General features: G+C 45.9%; 1 protein-coding gene across 3 annotated transcripts in view; it reads right to left on the bottom strand.

The window, feature by feature from the left end:
* myo1eb (myosin IEb) overlaps positions 1-20343 on the bottom strand; it is a 59569-nt gene that overhangs the window by 18722 nt on the left and 20504 nt on the right. For all 3 annotated transcript variants that reach the window (XM_083647895.1, XM_083647896.1, XM_083647897.1), the window contains exons 4-17: positions 19522-19616; positions 19308-19395; positions 18805-18894; positions 18547-18678; positions 18270-18404; positions 14360-14492; positions 11077-11273; positions 9589-9669; positions 5151-5237; positions 4749-4835; positions 3558-3725; positions 2679-2764; positions 2496-2577; positions 9-214 (exon numbers count right to left, since the gene is read on the bottom strand). In XM_083647895.1, coding sequence (XP_083504021.1) covers positions 9-214; positions 2496-2577; positions 2679-2764; positions 3558-3725; positions 4749-4835; positions 5151-5237; positions 9589-9669; positions 11077-11273; positions 14360-14492; positions 18270-18404; positions 18547-18678; positions 18805-18894; positions 19308-19395; positions 19522-19616 — 1667 coding nt within the window. The remainder of the gene's footprint in view (positions 1-8; positions 215-2495; positions 2578-2678; positions 2765-3557; positions 3726-4748; positions 4836-5150; positions 5238-9588; positions 9670-11076; positions 11274-14359; positions 14493-18269; positions 18405-18546; positions 18679-18804; positions 18895-19307; positions 19396-19521; positions 19617-20343) is intronic.

Below are 20343 nucleotides of genomic sequence, written 5' to 3'. Positions count from 1 at the left end.
TATCTGACCTGTGGAGGAACTTGTTGAACACTCGGCGGTAGGCGTATCCGGCACGGCGGACCCGGATGTTCTCGCGGAGGCCCAGGTATTCCACCTGGTGCCGGACGCGGTTCTCCTCCCAGTCCCGCGGGCGCTTGGTCTCGTTGGGCTTGATGCAGCGGATGTAGTGCGGGGTGCACTTCATCAGAGTCTGCACCAGGGTGTTGGCTTGTTTCTGGAGGGGGGGAGGGGGTTGGGGGGGGGGTGGGGGGTAAAGAACGTTTTACTACAGTCGGGTTCATTTTCTGCAGCTGTCGTCTTCACACAGAGTACTACACACTGAGGTTCTACAGTTTGTCAGGTCTGAGGGAGTGTGCAGTATGACAGGTATAATGATCATTTAATGGCGTTTTTATTTTAATCCACTAGGTCGATTCCTAGGCTCGGCCGCTGCGCTGGCTCGCGCACCCTGAAGCTCGCCGAGCTGGCCCTGCAGCTCAGCCACTGTGTGGCCTCACCCGCAGCTCGGCTGCTGCGTGGCCTCGCCTGCTCTATTGGCAATGGTATGCGCAGAGCACAATTGCACAACTTTGCATCATGATGACATCACTTACTGATGACATCACAATGATGTCACAATGCCTCTTATGAAATCACTGATGATGTCACAATGCTTTAAACGGCCGAACGCGCACCAAGAGCTTTCTGACGCGCGTCAAACTGCCTTGATGCCCATACTCAGAACCTGTTTCGATTTTGGAGCGTCAAATGAGGTTCCAGCAGCGACCAAAGCGCTCTGAGCCCGCCTCCCTCTCTGTCCACTTTCATTGCCGCCTGTCTTGCATATGCTCCCCAAACAAATCTCACGGCAGTTTAAATATAGCAAGCGTGTAAAATATAACGCTACACTATAGCAAAACTGTCTGAACAAAGTGAGAATGCACTTCTAAACACATCGGCTACCAAAATATATTTCCCTGCTGTATGTCATGATGAGATCAGATCGGCAGATTGTTTCTGGGGGGGCGGTGGGGGGCGGAATTAACCAATTCACTTTGGATATATTCGAACAAATTGAGGGGCAATTAAAGTTTGTTCGAACTTTATTTTTGGAAAAAGTGACAGCTCTACTATACATTAGTGACCTCTTACATTACATTACATTACATTATGTCATTTGGCAGACGCTTTTATCCAAAGCGACTTACAATAACACATTTTTGTCAGCAATAGAGCAATCAACTATGCAACACAGTCTATGACAACTACAACATCTGAAGGAATAGTGGTAAAGTTAGTTGTTGTTTTTTTTCTTTCTTTTTTTTTTTAGAGAGAGAAAGATGTTAGTTCAAGAAGGGCCCAGATGGAGCATGAAAAGGTGTGTCTTTAGTCTTTTCCGAAAGGTCGGCAGTGATTCAGCTGTCCTGACTGAAGGTGGAAGCTCATTCCACCATTGAGGTGCCAGGGACGAGAAGAGTCATGATCGGGATGAGCGACTTTTTAGCCCCCGTAGCGAAGGAGGGGCGAGGCGTCCTGCACTAGTCGAGGAGCGAAGGGAGCGGTCAGAGGTTTGGAACCTGACCATAGATTGCAGGTACAGAGGAGCTGTCTGGTGAACTGCCCTGTAGGCCAGTACCAGTGTCTTGAATTTGATGCGTGCCGAGATGGGAAGCCAGTGAAGGTCCCGGAAGAGGCGAGTGACATGAGAGAATTTGGGTTGGTTGAATACCAGACGGGCTGCAGCGTTCTGAATGAGCTGAAGCGGTCGGATGGCAGCGGCAGGTAGGCCGGCCAGGAGCACGTTGCAGTAGTCCAGGCGGGAGATGATAAGTGACTGGACCAGGAGTTGAGTCGCTTCCCTTGTGAGAAAGGGACGGATTTTGCGGATGTTGTAGAGGGAGAACCTACAGGAGCGTGCTGTCGCAGCTATGTTGGCCGAGCAAGACAGCTGGTTGTCAAGGATCACCCCAAGGTTCTTAGCTGTTTGGGAGGGAAGCACAGTGGTATTGTCAATGGAGATGGAGAGATCTGCGAGAGGGCAGTCTTTCCCTGGGTACCTCTTCTTACCCAAAATACTGATGGTTCTGTGCTGTTGCTATTTGGTAGCCTATCTGATGCCTGCAGTGCGCTAAATTGATGTGCATCAAATGAGGTGCGTCAATTCATGCTTTCTGTGCGTTTGGGGCTTTAGACAGGGGAAAGAGGTGACCACGCCCGCCCATTTAGGAGACTGGAAGAGTTACCATTTCATACCATTGGTCCTGCCTGTAAAGATTAATCTTGCTTGTCTATTAAGTATCTTTGGTTCAGTTTAACCTCTGTCTCCAAAACAATCCAAATCAGCCATGTTCAGATGGCAGTAAAGTGTTGAAGTTGAAAAGGCTTGTTAGCCTTGTTACACCCATTAGACTACCTCGACTCGTAAAGCTAGTTAATTCTGTCTGTTTCTCTGTCTCTGCAGCCCTGACCACACCTCCTCTTCACCTGTCAGTCATAAACCCTGCCTCCACTCTCACCTTGATCTTGGTGCTGGCGGTAGACGGACGCCCTCTCTTCTCTGTCTCCAGGTTCTCAGGGAACAAACCTCTCATGAACGAGCTGAAACACAGATGTGGGTTATTATCGCTCGCACGCACACACGCACGCACACACACACGCACGCACGCACGCACGCATACACGCACACACAGAGTACTTACAACTCGCTGCTCTGCATCAGCTCGATGATGTCATTGAAAAGAACGTCTCTGTTCCTCTCACAGAAACCACTGACGTCATACGACACCTGACAGTCAGACAATCAGACAGACAGTCAGTCAGACAGACAGGCAGACAGACAGGCAGACAGACAGACAGACAGACAGACAGACAGGCAGACAGACAGACAGACAGGCAGACAGGCAGACAGACAGGCAGACAGGCAGACAGGCAGGCAGACAGGCAGACAGACAGACAGACAGACATATCAATTAAGCTGGGGACACATCAAAATATCTCTTGTGATGCAAATACAACACAACACACACAGCTCTGTCTTCAACGAATCCTGAACAACCCTGGACTACCCTGAACTAACTTGGACTACTCTGAACTACTCTGAACTGACCTGAACTAACTTGGACTACTCTGAACTACTCTGAACTAACTTGGACTACTCTGAACTACGCCGGACTACTCTGAACTACCCTGAACTAACTTGGACTACTCCTAACTACCCTGAACTAACTTGGACTACTCTGGAGTACCATGAAATAACTTGGACTACTCTGAACTACCATGAACTATCCTGAACTAACAGACTACTCTGAACTAATTTGGACTACCCTGAACTACCCTGAACTAACTTGGACTAACCTGGACTACCCTGAACAAACTTGGACTACCCTGAACGAACTTGGACTACCCTGAACTACCTTGGACTACCCTGAACTACCAAATTGTTGCCAAACTGGGCTTTAAAAATGTGCGTACTGTGCAAACTTTAAAAGCATGTATATTGTGCGTACTTTAAAAGCGTACTGTGTGTACTTTAAAAACGTGCGTACCGTGCGCACTTAAAAGAGGTGTGATGTGCGTACCTTGCCAGCGTAGTGATGGACGATAAATCCTCGGTTCCAGCTGCTGAAGTGTTGGTGCGAGCTGATCCCACCCTGCAGCTTCTGCAGCAGCGTCTGGTCCGCCCCCTCGCCTTTGGCGTGCATGGTGGCACACACATCGTCCAAGATGCTCATTATGCCAGGAGGATTCTGGGAAATCAGCAGGGGGCGATGGAGTCAGAGAGGCTTGAGGAATTGATGTTTGACTACAAACATCAAGAGGATTAAGACAAAAACTTCAAGCTTCAGTCTGAGCTTGCAGGGTTCATTTCCCACATTGAAGAAATCACCCTGCCTCCTCGTTAATCTCGTTAAAGGGACAGCTCACCCTAAAATCCAAAATACATTTTGTCCTCTCACCCGTAGTGCTATTGATCCATCCAGATTGTTTTGTGTGAGTCACTGAGTTTGGAGATACCGGCCCTAGAGAGGTGTCTGCCTTCTCTCCAATACAATGGAACTGGATGGCACTCGGCTTGTGGTGTCCAAGCCAAGTGCCAGTCAGACCGAACTACTCACGCTAACTGCTAACTGCTAACTAGCTGGTGCTAGCTGCAGTTTCATGTAGGAACTAGCTAGCAGGTAGCAGGTGTAGTTCGGTCAATAGAAAATAGTTCCTACATGAAACTGCTCACAACAAGGTCTGTGGATTATCTTGAATAACCAGGTCATAATTCTGGAAAGAGACATTGCTGTTGAGTTTTTCAAATGTTTCGTGTGTGTGTGTGTGTGTGTGTGTGTGTGTGTGTGTGTGTGCGTGTGCGTGCATATGCGTGTGCTTTGAGCACCACAAGCCGAGTGCCATCCAGTTCCATTGTATTGGAGAGAAGGCAGACATCTCTATGGCAACTAACACAAAACAATGTAAAGGATAAATAGCACTACAGAGGTGAGAGGAAAATATGTATTTTGGATTTTAGGGTGAACTGTCCCTTTAACTTAACCTACACCCTGCATGTATGACACTGTGTGATCATCAGATGCATCTCCAAAGAGTTTCTAACAGAACAAGTTCTTCAAAGATCACAGAACAGAGACGGATATTAAAACACAAAACAACTTGGCTGTGCCTGGGCCCTACTGACCAATCCCAGGCTGGCCTGGTCCCTACTGACCAATCCCAGGCCGGGTCACTCACCAGCCTACCAACCAATCCCGGGCCGGGTCACTCACCAGTTTGGACTCGATGAGGTCACACACCACCTTGTTGTTGAAGTACTCAATGGCCGTCCACCTTATCCCCTCCTGCACATACTCCTCCTGCAGGGTTCACAAAGGGCAGTTATTACTTCAAAATGAATCAAATAACCACACATACTGAACATAGCACAGCACAGAAACAGATAGATCAATGAATAAATAAATGAATGAATGAATACATGATTAACGGATGTTTACAGGTTGAAATGAATGTGCAGACTTAATTGTTCACATTATGAGAGAACAAATCTAAACAACGTGTCAACATGACCAAATTATGGACTGACAGTAACAGATAGACAGGTAGAGGTAACACTAGTGTCTCCCCAGACTCTGACAGACAGGCAGACAGACAGACAGACAGACATGTGTTACCTGCTCAGCCTTCAGTGTGAGCTCGATGAAAATCTGCTGCAGCTTCTCATTAACAAAGTTGATACAGAACTGCTCAAAGCCGTTTTTCTAAGAGACAATCAATCAATCAATCAATCAATCAATCAATCAATCAGCCAATCAGATGACAGATACCCAGTGTCTATCCATTCCATTCATTCTAGCATACATCCTGTGAGATGTGGTTTAGTGATGAAGTAAACCACCTGCCTCAGGGAACAACGAAAGATTATGATAAGAAATGGAACAGACAGTGACAACGATGATCATAACTATTTTTTGTTTTGTTTATTATATTATTTATTGTTGTATGTATGTGGGTATATGTACTGTATCTATTTTGTCTGTCCTATAATTCTTGAATAGTGTCCTGTTTTAATTGTGCTCTGTTGCTCAACTGTGTGTTTATTGTATGTTGGCGGTGTGGGATGTGGTTTGGTGGATTGTATTGTTTGTATTATTGTAATAAAATAAAAAACAAGGCTAGGTGGAAACCTAGCATATGGCCGGTGTGGTAAAGCGTGCACATATCATGTTTCTCATAGGATGATTGCGGAATTGGATGTTATCTGGAGGGGGAAATGTAGCCTAAAAAAGGGAAGTTTAACATTACTTGGCTTGTGTTAAATGAACCTACCGTCAATTATAAACGTTATGCAGCTCTTTATTTTCTGTGGAGCAGTGCTGTAGTGGTCACTGGTCAAAAAAGTGGATAAACTCATTTCTGAGGCAGTTTTCTCACATCGTGCTGTTATCTAAAGAAAAGGTGGATAAATAAACTTCAGTCGCCCATATAGGCTACGAGACTATTGGCCCATTTCCACCGCTGATATCAGCGCGGCCCCGCCCATCTCGTCTCGCTTTTTTGTCTCATTCCACCGATCAAAAATGTGGACAGCCCGGGTTGAGTCGTGCTAGTTTTGTTCCCTGCTTTGTTGAGGTTCCAGCGCTGTGGACCCGGTACCATACCGTGACGTGAAAATACTGCAGACGACTGATTGGTCAGGCAGAATCGTGTTTACTCTATCTACTGACTGTCAATGCTGCAAACCAGTTTAGTGGGGCTTACCGTCTCTTCTGTTATGTTATTTCCATCAGTCTTTTGTGTTGCTGCCTTCGGCTCTGGTGAAATAAAGTCGATCTCCTTACTAGCTTTAACATGGCGGTGGTTTTCAATTGTTTTGAGAGAGAAAAAGTCCGCTCCTCAGGAAGCCCTTGTAGCTGTGTGCAGCGTCGGCTCCGCTAGGCCGCAGGCGGGGGTTTAGTGAAGCCGCGGTCTTGCCTGGTGAGAGGCCGCCGGGGTAGAGGCTTCACTTCTCCCCGTAGCGCAACCCCCGTCCCTCGCGCATGCATGTGAGTTTGAGTAACAACAAAGTGATATCCATTCTCCTGGCCGATTGTCACATTTGCCCATGTACACTGTAGGTCATTTAGAGGCACCAGTATTTCATAAACAGTTTAAAAGTTCTGTGTATGGATTTAATTTTAACGTTATATGTTATAGCCTACTCCGGCTATGGGCAGAGGGCAGATATGCGGTCGCTATGACGACCAGGTGTGGGCGGCGAGTAAACTTGCTATGGAAACAGAGTCTATATCAAGTAGAGCCGAGTAAGACCAGGTCGAGTAGAGCTGTACTATGCTGTTATATGTGGTGGAAATGAGCCATATGAGGCTAGAACAACTGAAACTGAATCATATATCCCTAATCTAATTTTATTCTTATCAGCATCATAATCATCGTTGTGGCTATGCTTCGAACACAAGGAGCAGACAGAAAGTAACGCTGGAAGATTTGCCGAATTGCCCGCAATATGCAATAAGCAGATTGAAAACAACGTTAGCTCAGCAGCTGGAGCTAGCTTGATAGCTACCAGCTAACAAGTTAACACGCTGGTCCGGCCGCAATATGCAATTAAGCAGATTGAAAACAACAACATTAACTCAGCAGCTGTGGGACGCCAGCGCTGCCTTGGCGCACAAGTGCACAACTTTCTCTATAGACGGTTTTCACCTGTGTATTGCGCAATAGCTACAACCCCTCAGCACTTCCGTTTGTTATACTCGAATTATAAACCGGAAACCGGTTAATATTGTTGTGACTATAAATATAGTCACAACTAAGGAACGCTGGGGGTCCGTATGGAAACAGTGTTACTCGAAATGGTTAAAAGTTAAATCAATTTGGTCATTCAGTGGCATTTTACTGCCATGTAAAGTAACTAACGTTAGCCGTTAGCATTAGCCACAGTAGCCGACTACCCATAATGCATTACTTTGACCGTCTAGCCTACATTTTTTTCTAAACTTATAAAAGTGACATATTAACCCTTAATGGCTGTAGAGCAGAATGGCTCTGATGTAAAACCCTCATAGACGGTTTTCACAGAATAGTCACTCCTCCACCGCATGTCTTTTTGAAAGCAGAGTACAGCGCCGTACAGCGGTGACCAGTGGGACGACCAAACAGGATGGGCACGCAGGTCGGTCCCCAGGTCGGGCACGCAAATTGTCTGGACGAGTGGAGATGACAGGCCGCCGCGGCGCATGCGCACACACCGGCCAAAAAACACCTGCCTCCTCTAATTCTACTGCACTTAGTGATTCACTACGTTTCCCAGAATGCCTTTCAACAACCTCCAGAGAAGGGGTCTGAACTTGTAGTAAAATAAAGTGAAATTACCGAGAGGCCATTTGTTTTTGAGCTAGCAGAGTTCAACACAGAAAACTACAATGGCATATTAGGGACATTGTAGGAAAAATAAAACTGGTAATATGGAGCCGGAGGAGGGGGGTAATATTCTGAGAAAAAACGGAATTTCTGAGATTAAAGCTGTACATTTATGAGAAAAAAACATATTGACTGAGATTAAAGTAAAACTATTTCAAATTTACGAGAGAAAAAAGAAAATATGAATATTCTCTGAGATTATAACTTTGCAGGGAACTAAAAAAGGTCAATAGGAAGAAAAAGCCAGCATTCCTATTGATTCTGTACTCGTGCCGTGCACCGGACCTCTTTGTTTCACTCTCCGAGTGTGCTCGTCTTTCTCTACTTTTTGATTCAACTAAAAAAGGTCAAACATCGACAAAATATTTTCTTTAAATCCGCCGTTTTTTTACGTTTTGGTCCGAGTGAAATGTTAATATTTTGTTTAAAGTCGAACTGAACCCGTTCGTCATGTCCGTTTCAGACTGAAAACATAATTTGTCTGAGATGACAAGTTGAGAGGCGGGTCATAGTATCATGTCGATGATTTGATTTGACAATTCTGTGGACTGGATTGGGCTTTGGCCAATCCTGGCGTGTTCTGCCTCCAAATCGAGTGGGATTCAGTGTGTTGTGGCGCTCTCCTCGGGAAGAGCCTGGTGACGCGAGGTTAGTGGCTGAGTGGAGCTCAGCGAGCCGCAGGCAGCCAGCTGCCTTCGTGTTGCCGAGCGGAGAGTGCAGTCCGTCGGCCTGGAATCTTCGAGGTGCGACCCCTGACAACCAGCAGGCTCTCAAGCACGCACCTTTATTGCTGCTGTAAATACGATATTCCTGGAATGCACGTTTTAACAAGCCAGTTACATTTCTTTTCATTCTTAGAGATTATGGTTTTTGTTTTTTGTTCATGTTTCTAACAATTGGCCAGGTTAGTAGTTAGTTTATGGGATAGGAATTCTGCCAGATGACAGGCACTAGGCGCCATTTTCTACTTCATTTGGAAGAGAAAATTATCCTGAAATGAAGATTTGATTGACAGCCGCATGTCGTGATATGATTGGTTGAAATGGGGTAGAAATTTGATAGTAGGCTTACTAGGTGACGTCAGCAAACTGTACATTACTCTTATCAATGAAATCTTGAAAAAATAATGAACTTTTGATGTGAAAAAGTGTGGAAAAACGAAAGAAATTAGATTTTTGTGATTTTCTTTGCATACATTATTAAATAGGTGCACTGCATACCCAGGTATTTGAACTAAAGAAACTAAAGAAAAGTCATTTTTGGGTTCAGCTCGACTTTTTTTTATGTTTTGGTCCGAGTTAAATGTTATGTGGTCTCTCCTGTTTCTAAATATATCTGAACCGTTTGGTTTGAACGAGTAAAACTATTTTTATAAGTATTTTACGAAATGTCGGGGAAAATAAATGGCGGATGAAAATCTCTGGTACAGTGCTGAAGCAGGAAGTGACGTTCCACTTTGGCTCTCTATTAAATCATGCATGGCCATCACTTCATAATGCGTGATGAACAAGACACTGCCATGACAGCTAACCTGTCACTGATCACATTAGATTCTGTGTGTGTGTGTGTGTGTGTGTGTGTGTGTGTGTGTGTGTGTGTGTGTGTGTGTGTGTGTGTGCGTGTGCATGTGTGCGTGTGTGTGTGTGGTGTGTGTGTGTGTGCGTGTGTGTGTGTGTGTGTGTGTGTCACCTGGAAGATCTCAAAGCCATAAATGTCCAACACTCCGATGTTCAACTCCTCCTGCTCCTTCTGCATGGCTTTATTAATGCACTGAGAGAGAGAGAGAGAGAGAGAGAGAGAGAGACACAGAGAGACAGAGGGAGAGAGAGACAGAGGTGGAGAGAGAGAGAGAGAGATGCAGACAGACAGAGAGGGAGGGAGAGCGAGAGAGACAGAGAGGGAGAGAGAGAGAGAGAGAGAGACAGAGGGAGAGAGATGTAGACAGACAGAGAGGAGAGCGAGATATGCAGAATTGGTTAGAGAGAGAGAGAAGGAGAGGAGGGGGAGACATTTTAGATGTGAAAATGTATTTATTTCACAAATAAAATCAATTTAATTGTGAGGTAAATCCGTGTGTCAGTACTCGATCCGTACCGGCTGACTGATCCATTACGCACATGCGGATGCATGCTCAAATGGGTCTGCAATCTTGGATAGGAAAGTACAGCAACAGCACTTGGACAAACTTGATACTGCATGTGTTTATTCTCTATTCGGTTGTAATTATTTAAAAAGTGTTAATTTAAGCTCCTAGTGACAGGGTTGTATTCAGGAGGTGAGAAGTGAAGAGCTGCTGCTCCAGCCTAGCTAGCTGCCGGCAGAGCTAATGGCTACGTCGGCAAGCAGAGGTAAACAGCTAGCAGAGTGAACCGCTAACTAAGCTGCTATAGTGTGAAGCAAGGACTTTTAGTTTAGTTCAGGAGTTTGTTATGTTATTATCAAGAAAGAAATGAAAAGGAATATGACGACACAAGGCTGCTGAAAGGATGTTTGTGTTTGTGTTTGTGTTTGTCCATGTCACACCACACGCCACCAGAATGCTGTGTAGAACTCGGTATCAGACAGCTCAATCTCGTATCGCTAGCTAATTTGACCCTGCATGCGTGGAACGCATTGGGCAGTGTATATAACGTGCAGTATCAAGTTTGTCCAAGTGGTGTTGCCGTACCTTGCTGTCCAAGATGGCGGATGTGCAGAACGGACCGGGACACCGTGTAAGAAGCCGGCGTGGGGGCGTCTGGGTAGTGTAGAGGTCAAAGCACTCTCCTACCACCGCGGAGACCGGGGTTCAAATCCCGGCAGCGGTACTTCCGGCTTGGTCAGACGTCCCTACAGCCAAAATTGGCCGGGTCTGCGGGTGGGAAGCCGGTAGGGTATGAGTCCTGGTCGCTGCACTAGTGCCTCCTCTGGTCGGCTGGGGCGCCTGTTCAGGCGATGGGGAACTGGGGGGAATAACGTGATCCTCCAATGTGCTACGTCCTGCTGGTGAAACTCCTCACTGTCTGGTGAAAAGAAGCGGTTGGCGACTGCACATGTATCGGAGGAAGCATGTGCTAGTCTACAACTCTCCCCAGATCAGCAGAGGGGGTGGAGCAACGCCCGGGAACAGCAGGGGGAATTGGCCAAGTACAAATGGGGAGAGAAAAAAGAAGAAGAAAGAAAGCGGCATGAACTCACGTCCACCAGGAAGTCGAAGAGTCGTGAGTAGAGGGCTTTGGAGAGCGCGTCCCGGGAGAAACAGGCTTGCTCCGTGTTCAGCGTCACCGAGATGGACTCGCTCTTCCCGCCCCACTTGCTGTCCATCACCCGGCTGGTCAGCTTACTGCACAGCCCGTCCTGAGGGATGCCCAGCAGGAACGCCGGGAACGCCAAGACTGACAGACAGGTAGACAGACAGACAGGTTAGCAGACAGACAGACAGACAGGTTAGCAGACAGACAGGCAGACAGGTTAGCAGACAGACAGACAGGTTAGCAGACAGACAGGCAGACAGGTTAGCAGACAGACAGACAGGTTAGCAGACAGACAGACAGGTTAGCAGACAGAGAGGCAGACAGACAGGTTAGCAGACAGACAGGTTAGCAGACAGACAGACAGGTTAGCAGACAGACAGACAGACAGGTTAGCAGACAGATAAGACAGGTTAACAGACAGGTTAGCAGACAGACAGACAGGTTAACAGACAGACAGACAGGTTAGCAGACAGACAGATAGACAGACAGGTTAACAGACAGACAGACAGGTTAGCAGACAGACAGGTTAACAGACAGACAGGTTAGCAGACAGACAGACAGGTTAGCAGCCAGACAGACAGGTTAACAGACAGACAGACAGACAGACAGGTTAGCAGACAGACAGATAGACAGACAGGTTAACCAGACAGGCAGGTTAGCAGACAGACAGACAGACAGGTTAACAGACAGACAGACAGGTAAGCAGACAGACAGACAGACAGGTTAGCAGACAGACAGTACTGTCCATTACCCGGCTGGTCAGCTTACTGCACAGTAAAGAAGCTTGGTGCTGGATCAATACCTGAGACAATGAAATAAGTACAATCCGCAGACCACTGAAGCTCCCGCTTGAAGGCTTTTGTGTCAGCGTGACGTTTCGAGCCACACAGGCTCTTCCTCAGACGCTTTCATCGTCAGACGTCTGAGGAAGAGCCTGTGTGCAGCAAGCTGCACAGGCCATCCTGAGGGATGTCACTGCACGGATGGCAAGAGAGCAGGGACAAAACACATTGACACATGCTGCTGGAGCAGGGGCTGCATTCACACGCTTCATAAATCACCACGTGACTCATATATAGGGTACGCAGGGATGACACATTTTTTGTAAGTTAGCATTGCCTGATTCATCATCTGCAAGTTGGGATTTTTGTTAAGATGCCTGAAATAAGCACGTTTATGATACTGAATGAAACCTTTGTGTTCAGCAAGATAAATAAAATATTGCGGCTAATGGTGATCACAAAAAAAGTCATTAAGCCACGGCAGGCTAAGCACAGGAGAAAGTCTGTGACGCGCACAAATGATTCACGTCCACTTCCAAGGCTCCGTTTTAACACTCTTTATTTATATCAAAAGCTGCACAACTGAATCCAATAGACAGCTGCTTCCAATCGCCATGCAAAAATAGAGAGAGAGGATTAATAGGCAGTAAACTCAGACGTATAATCCATAAGCGAAGCGGTCAACAGAAAGTATCCTCCCGTGACTCACCCTACCCCAATAACCAAACAAAACTCCCGTGTACCAGGTGAGTGCAATTACTTGAAGATTCAGAGCACACACCCACAGTGACACTCCCACCACCCCAGTGCCAATGCAGTGTGCCCACAAACCCAAGACCATGAATATGCAAAGACCTACTTACTCATGGTCTTACATGGCTTTAGCCATTAAATGCCTATATGGCTCCTACATAAAAGATAAATGTGATCGCCAACATTTTCAGAAAACGCTTCAAAAATCATAAACGTGGTCCTCATTTGTGAAGATGCTGAACACAAAAGTCTCAGTTTCATATCATTTTGTTAACCACAGACCTTATTTCAGATCCCAGACAAAAATCCCAGTGACTTCCAGACAAGGGAACCAGGCCGTGCTACAGTCACTTCCAGGTTTTACGACTCTATTTCATCCAACATTTTGAGACCTCTACATCAGGGGTCCCCAATTACTTTTCACCAAGGGCCACATTTTGCTGGGGGCCGAACGGAACAATTTGGGGCATTTGAAGGCAGGTTTAGAGGAATAACTCATTTTAAATGAACAGTTGTGATGTCATTATTCAGTCTTAACCACCAATATTTGATCCTTTTCTCATTCACTCCTATGTCACCACCTGCTCTCCCTGCAGGGCTTGAAATTAACTTTTTTGACCACCTGCCAATATGGCTGCTAGATTTAAAAGTTACCAGCCAATTAGAATTTCCACTAGCCAAAATGTTTTTCATGAAATAAACAAGAATATGAGTGGGTTAATCTAAGCATACGTATCAGTAAGTGGCCGGGGATTCTCAAAGCCTGTTGAGGGTCACACAAGAACAAAAATGAACTCTTGAAGCTAAATAAAACCAATTCAACCAAAACCAACGAGTTAATTATTTAAAAGTTTACTTCAATGTAGAACAGTAATTTCTTACACATGAGATTACTTTTAGTCATAAAGATTATTGAAAGATATTCCATATTCCAGACTGAAGTGGAGTATTGGCCAGAATGGCATGAACATTTGGACACTTATTCAGCGGGTATCTTGCGGTTAGGCTATTATTGAACATGTAATAAGCGGTATACTTATTCCTTTTCTGCCTCGCGCTCCTACATCTCCGCAGCAGGGCTGCTGCGTGCGTAATTACGCAGCTTACTGAGACCCACACTGAGTGATGCCGCTCTGTTTGAAGTTGAATTTCGTTGCACAAGCACACCTTTTCTTTATCCACTTTTTTCATTTGTTTCTATTAATCTATATACATCGAATCCGACCAATTTAGTCTGATAATTCATGAGCGAATTGTGAGTATCTATTTTTTCTGCCAGCATTCGTCATTTTCCCCTTGGCGCACAAGCCGCACATAAAGACACAACGAACATGCAGCCGACTCTGATGAGCTCATGTTATTTGTAGTGAGCAATGCCCATTGCCCAGGCGTTTAAACGCAAATTAAAATGCCCTGGCCTTTTAATCTTTTTTATTCTTTGGAGCGGAGCGGTGAGTGGGAGCAGGTGAAATCTGTATGGAGTGGGGAGCGGTCTGGAGATGAGCGGCCGTGAGCGATGGAGCGGGAAAGGGCCGCTCCATGAGTGAGGAGCGGTAATTATCACCGCTCCACTCTGCTCATATGCTCTGGTCAGCCCAAGCCAGAGTGGCCAAAACATTGACGTTAGCTATTAGCAGTTTGTCCACGCTAGCAAGCAAGCTAACATAATCTGTGTGCCGTGTGCGTGCTCACAGTCTTGGCTCTCCACCACAGCGTAGTTGTTGTCCTCTCTGAAGCTGATGTTTCCCAGGTGGAGGATCCCAGCCACCAGCTGCAGCACCGAGTCCTGCTCTTCTGCTGACAGACCCACCACAGACATGGCCTCCTACACACACACACACACACACACACACACACACACACACACACACACACACACACACACACACACACACACACACACACACACAATGACACGGCTGGATAGCTAGTCTTGTTGTTAAACATTAGGGATGTACGACGACTACTACTAGTCAGTTAAAGGAGAATTTCGGGTTTTTTGAACCTGGAGCCATTTCCTGGCATTAATTAAGATTTGGCCACTCACCTAGCGATGTCTGCGGCGTTTCTGGGCGTCCTAGCGTTGTTTTGAGATCAATATCGTCCAAGTCAGTCGTAAAATGGAGTTGATTTGGGGCCAAGTGGAAGCCTGTATTTCCTGCATCTAAATAGCTATTTTTCTTCCCGTTTTCGCCAAATATCGCTGTAATCTGATCAGTCTACATCCAGCAGAGTAATATTTCACCCCAGGCTGTTTCCTGGAGTGCACAGGGATCCACTACAGGGATCAAATTACCTCAAACGTGATCTAGGTCACCAAGTCTCGTGAAGTCCCGCGATACTTTCCTGTCGACTGGCCAAATACAGGCAGGACGCTTTGCGGTCGTGGTTTTAGCGTAACCTATGTGGGGTTTGGCATAACCTTCGTTCTTTCGAATCCCACATAGGTTACGCCAAACCCCACATAGGTTACGCTAAAACCACGACCGCAAAGCGTCCTGCCTGTATTTGGCCAGTCGACAGGAAAGTATCGCGGGACTTCACGAGACTTGCATTTCATGCATTTTAAGGCATTTTCGTAGGAGTTACGCGCATCTGATGTTGTAACTATTTTCTGTAAAAATGTGTAAAAACGGGTACATCAGCGTTGATTTCGTTACTTCAACGCACCTACTACTAGATGTAAAATTTGACGAGCTTTCCAATGCCGCCAGTCACGTGTCTGTCCGTGCTTCCGTTCCCGAGATAATGGTCTCTTTGCAAGGAGCTATGGAAAGCTAACCTAGCTACAGCAGGCTAGGTGGTCGAAAAAGATGGCTGCCTTTTGTTTTTGTTCAAGACCTCTGAAGGGGCGTGGAGGACCTCTAGAGGCGTCAGAGCGACATGGAAATAATCTGAGAGATGCTTGATATCTCTGGCTGTAAACAACCAATTTCAAAAATTTCAACGGATTCGAAAACCTTAGGGGCGTGAGATTTAATATATATTCATATTCCCCACGGAAAAGCCGTCCTTTAAATGTCTGCTACCTTGCTTGTCGGTACCAAAATACGTACGCAATGTTATTGACTTCGAAACTTGCTAGCATAGCATTAGCTTAACTTAGGGTGACCAGATTTCTGAAATGAAAATCAGGGACATTTCCAGTTCTGCAGTCATTATCATTCAAATATCCAATGTTATTATCTATGGAATACAAAAACGGGGACAATTCTGGCTTCATGTATTTTGACCATGGTACTGTAATAAACTATGGTGCAGGCCGACTGACATCCCTCCAAAATATCACATTAAGACACCAAGACCTTGAGGAACACCATAGGAACATTCATGCTGTGATTTGATATCAAAAACTTTTGACATTTGGAGATTACACTAAATGAGTAACATCTGTAGCATGACAAGGTCGAGACCAATGGATGCCTTAGGTCTTCTAGTTTGATATGATAGAACTATCTTCACTATAGCTTTAAAAATGAGCCCGCAAGAGCCTCTGAAAGACAAGTACAAAATCTGGGACATTTTTGGGGACAGCTCCAGCAGGGGACAGCCAGACAGGTCTAAAAATGGGGACTGTCCCAGGAAATCAGGGACATCTGGCCACCTTATCATAACTGAGCCAACCCAGCAAATGTGCCTCTTTGGGGCCACTGTGGGCAGAAGATTGGGGCCACTGCAGGAAGCGCGCTATGGGTGTGTGGCGCACGAGCGGGCCCCACACTAGCCCGCAGCATGCCCCAGTGGGCTGAGTGTGGGCTATGATCTGAGCTGATTAGATGATCTCCTGTTGCCAAGTCGCAGCTAAGGTTCTATTTACTGGAGCAGCGAACGTTTCCATTGCATAAGATTTTTTTTTTTTTACCTTTATTTATACAGGGGGAGAGCAATGCTCTCTTTATCAGGAGCGCCCTGTTCAGACACACACACACACACACACACACACACACACACACACACAGAGAGAGTCTGATCTGCTGGCCACTAAGCAGCTCCACTGAAGCAGTTGGGGTTAAGGGCCTTGCTCAAGGGCATCCGAGTGGTGGTAATGAGGGAGGGGCTGCATTTATCACTTTCCCCACCCAGATGTATCCTGCTGGTCGCGGGGATTGAACCCACAACTTCCCGGTCACAAGCTCGCTTCTCTAACCTTTAGGCCACCACTGCCCACAGTGATGGGGTGGTAATGATTGTTCCAGCTATTAGTCAAACACCTGTTCAGGTGTTAACAGGAAAGAGTTATGGATTGTGAAAGTGAAAAACTGTAGATTCTGATAGCAAAACACATTTATTGTCTTAAACTAAACCCCCAGAATTATTGCAAAACGGCTACTGCTAGATAAAAAGCAGCAGAGTCCATAGTCCATCTTCTCCTTTCTTCGTTTCCAGAAGACTAGGCATGGGTTAGTGCGCTGCTGCCTCACACTGGTGTAGATACGTCATTGCACATTTATTATACAGGGCTGTGGGTTTCATGATAATGCCTCATGATGGCTTTGACTTCTCCCGTGGCTTGGAGGAGTCAGCAAGGACTGAGTGGTAGGTTCTGGAAATATGTGTCTGTTTTATTCCAGCTGTATGTATGTAAAAATATATAAAAATGTAAAAATGTATATATATACATACATATATATATATATATATATATAGATATATATATAGATATAGATATATAGATATGTGTATATAATAATATTATCCTGTGTATAATATATATTTATAATATTATTATTATTATAAACTGGATAATGCCCTTCGGATGATTGTCTCACAATTCTTTATTATGATGATCCCACTTGTCATAAAGTAGGACTGCCCTGGCCTGTGTGATGGTAGAGGAGTGGGATGGTCTATCTCAACATGGTGATGGTAGAGGAGTGGGATGATCTATCTCAACATGGTGATGATAGAGGAGTGGGATGGTCTATCTCAACATGGTGATGGTAGAGGAGTGGGATGGTCTATCTCAACATGGTGATGGTAGAGGAGTGGGATGGTCTATCTCAACATGGTGAAAGTATCAAAACTAAATCCACACAATCCAGATTTAAAAAAAGCCAGCCTCTAAACCAGCCGTTTGGACTTCCCTCACGTTGTGGTGTCACAAAGGTTCACTCATTATCATTTCATTATCATCATTACTTCTGTGACTTTTGATCTTTTAGACAGGCAGGGAGGCAGACAGGTAAGCAGGCAGGCAGACAGGCAGGCAGGCAGACAGACAGACAGACAGACAGGCAGACAGGCAGGCAGACAGGCAGGCAGGCAGGCAGACGGACAGACAGGCAGGCAGGCAGGCAGACAGGCAGGCAGGCAGACTGACAGGCAGGCAGACAGACAGACAGACAGGCAGGCAGGCAGACAGGCAGGCAGACAGACTGACAGGCAGGCAGACAGGCAGGCAGGCAGACAGACTGACAGGCAGGCAGACAGACAGACTGACAGGCAGGCAGGCAGACAGACAGGCAGGCAGGCAGACAGGCAGGCAGACAGACAGACAGGCAGGCAGACAGACAGGCAGACTGACAGGCAGGCAGACAGGCAGGCAGGCAGGCAGACAGACAGACAGGCAGACAGACAGGCAGGCAGACAGACAGGCAGGCACCATGGTCTCAGAGAAGTCCTTCTTGTCATTGACGTCCTCCACAGTGAAGGTTCCTGATTGGTTGAGGTAGTAGTAGTAGTCGGGGGTCGTGACCCCCAGGTTCTCCCTCTGTTCCGTGGTTGCTCCGTCCAGCAGCTGAGAGGTCAAAGGTCACAATGTAATTACAGATATATCTGTAATGGTGTACAGATATACAGTATCTGTCCTACCAGGTACCTGGTACCTGGTACTCTGTTTTCCTGTAGGACTCTGTGGTATGTGTAGGACTCTGAGGTACCTGGTAGTAGATGTGGAAGTTGCGCTCCTCCTGGTTCTGCGACACCACCCGGCTCTTCTCCAGCAGGAAGTTGGAGATCTTCCCTCCGTCCGGTTCTCCTCCCCGACTGAACTGGATCTCAAAGTACTTTCCCTGTGGATGGGGAGCAAAGGTTACTGCCGCTGGAGTACTGCAGAAAAACAGTACACAGTACCGTAGCACCACGGTACCTCTGAACCACAGTACCTCTGATCACAGTAAGGACTTGACTTTACTCACGAAGCGGCTGGAGTTGTTGTTGCGGACGGTCTTGGCATTCCCAAAGGCCTCCAGCAGGGGGTTGGACTGCAAGATGATGTCTTTCACATGCTGCACACCACCGAGGAAGACAATGTTAGTATTACTAGCTAGATCAGTGGTCCCCAACCACCGGGACGCGGACCGGTACCGGGCCGCAAAGCATTTGGTACCAGGCCGCGAGCCCGGTAAAAAACAACAACAAAAAAAAACAGCAAAAAATACAAACTTTTTTTTACAAACTACAAACATAAATAAACGTCAACTTGAAACTATGTTTCAACTACCACACAGCCTATAATATTATAGCCTATGTTTATATAAAAAATATATATATATATTAAAATTGACAACCGATCCGCAACTTTTTTCTCCATCTATCTACCGGTCCTTGGCACAAAAAAGGTTGGGAACCCCTGAGCTAGATGACAGAGTAACACTGCAGTATTAGCAGTAGCGGTGGTAGCAGCAGAGGCGGAGCTCACCTGGACCTTCTCTCCTCCTCCAGACACTTTGGACACATAGCTCATGATGTATTTAGCTGCTACAGTTTTACCTGCTCCACTCTCTCCACTGAGGAACACAGAACACCAGGCAACAATAACATGATTTATTACATGTATGATGACATAACATGCATCTCATATGATAATGTATGATGCATGTGATTCTGTATAAAATGTGTGTCTCTGCTGTTACCTGATGATGACACACTGGTTCTCACTGTCAATCATCATGTTCCGGTAAACATGATCAGCCAACGCATAGACGTGGGGCGGGTTCTCATACTGAGCCTAGAGGAGAGGAGATGACGAGAGAGGAGAGGAGAGAAGGAGAGATGAGAGGGGAAGAGAGAGGAGAGAGGAGAGAAGGGGAGAGGAGAGAGGAGGAGAGGAGACATGAGAGGAGAGAGGAAGATATGCAAGGAAAGTAGGAGAGGAGAGATGAGATGAGGAGAGGAGATACTGCTGTAACTTTAAATAAAGTGATATAATATTGATGTTTCTGTAAATAGAGAGCCAAAGTCACGCCCACTCCCGAGTTAGGCATATATGTACGCACCAAGATATTTCATCTGCCATTTATTTTCCCATAGACATTTTGTAAAATGCTTATAAAAATATTTATTTTTATTTTTTTATTATAATATTTATTTATTTTACTTGATCAAACCAAACGATTCAGCTATATTTAGAAACAGGAGAGACCATAGATTAGAACATTTCACTGGGACCAAAGCAGCAACTACAGACCAATCAGCATACTCCTGGCCATCTCAAAGGTCATCGAAAAGGCAGTAGAACAACTGATTACACACCTTGATTCCAAGGCCCTCTTACACCCAATGCAATTTGGTTTCATGAAGAAACTACTGAAACGGCGTGCTGCTACTTCCTGGAAGTTATCAAAGCAAACCTAGATAAAGGAGGGATGGTGGGAGCAGTCTTTCTAGACCTGTGTAAAGCTTTTGACACAGTGAACCACCAAATACTACTCAATAAACTGTCCAACTGGATCCGG

Source organism: Poromitra crassiceps (assembly GCF_964638095.1).
Source record: "Poromitra crassiceps genome assembly, chromosome: 1".
In the NCBI taxonomy this organism is placed as follows: Eukaryota; Metazoa; Chordata; class Actinopteri; order Beryciformes; family Melamphaidae; genus Poromitra; species Poromitra crassiceps.
Note: the sequence above shows the minus strand (reverse complement) of the source record. Positions and strands in the feature narration are given on the sequence as shown.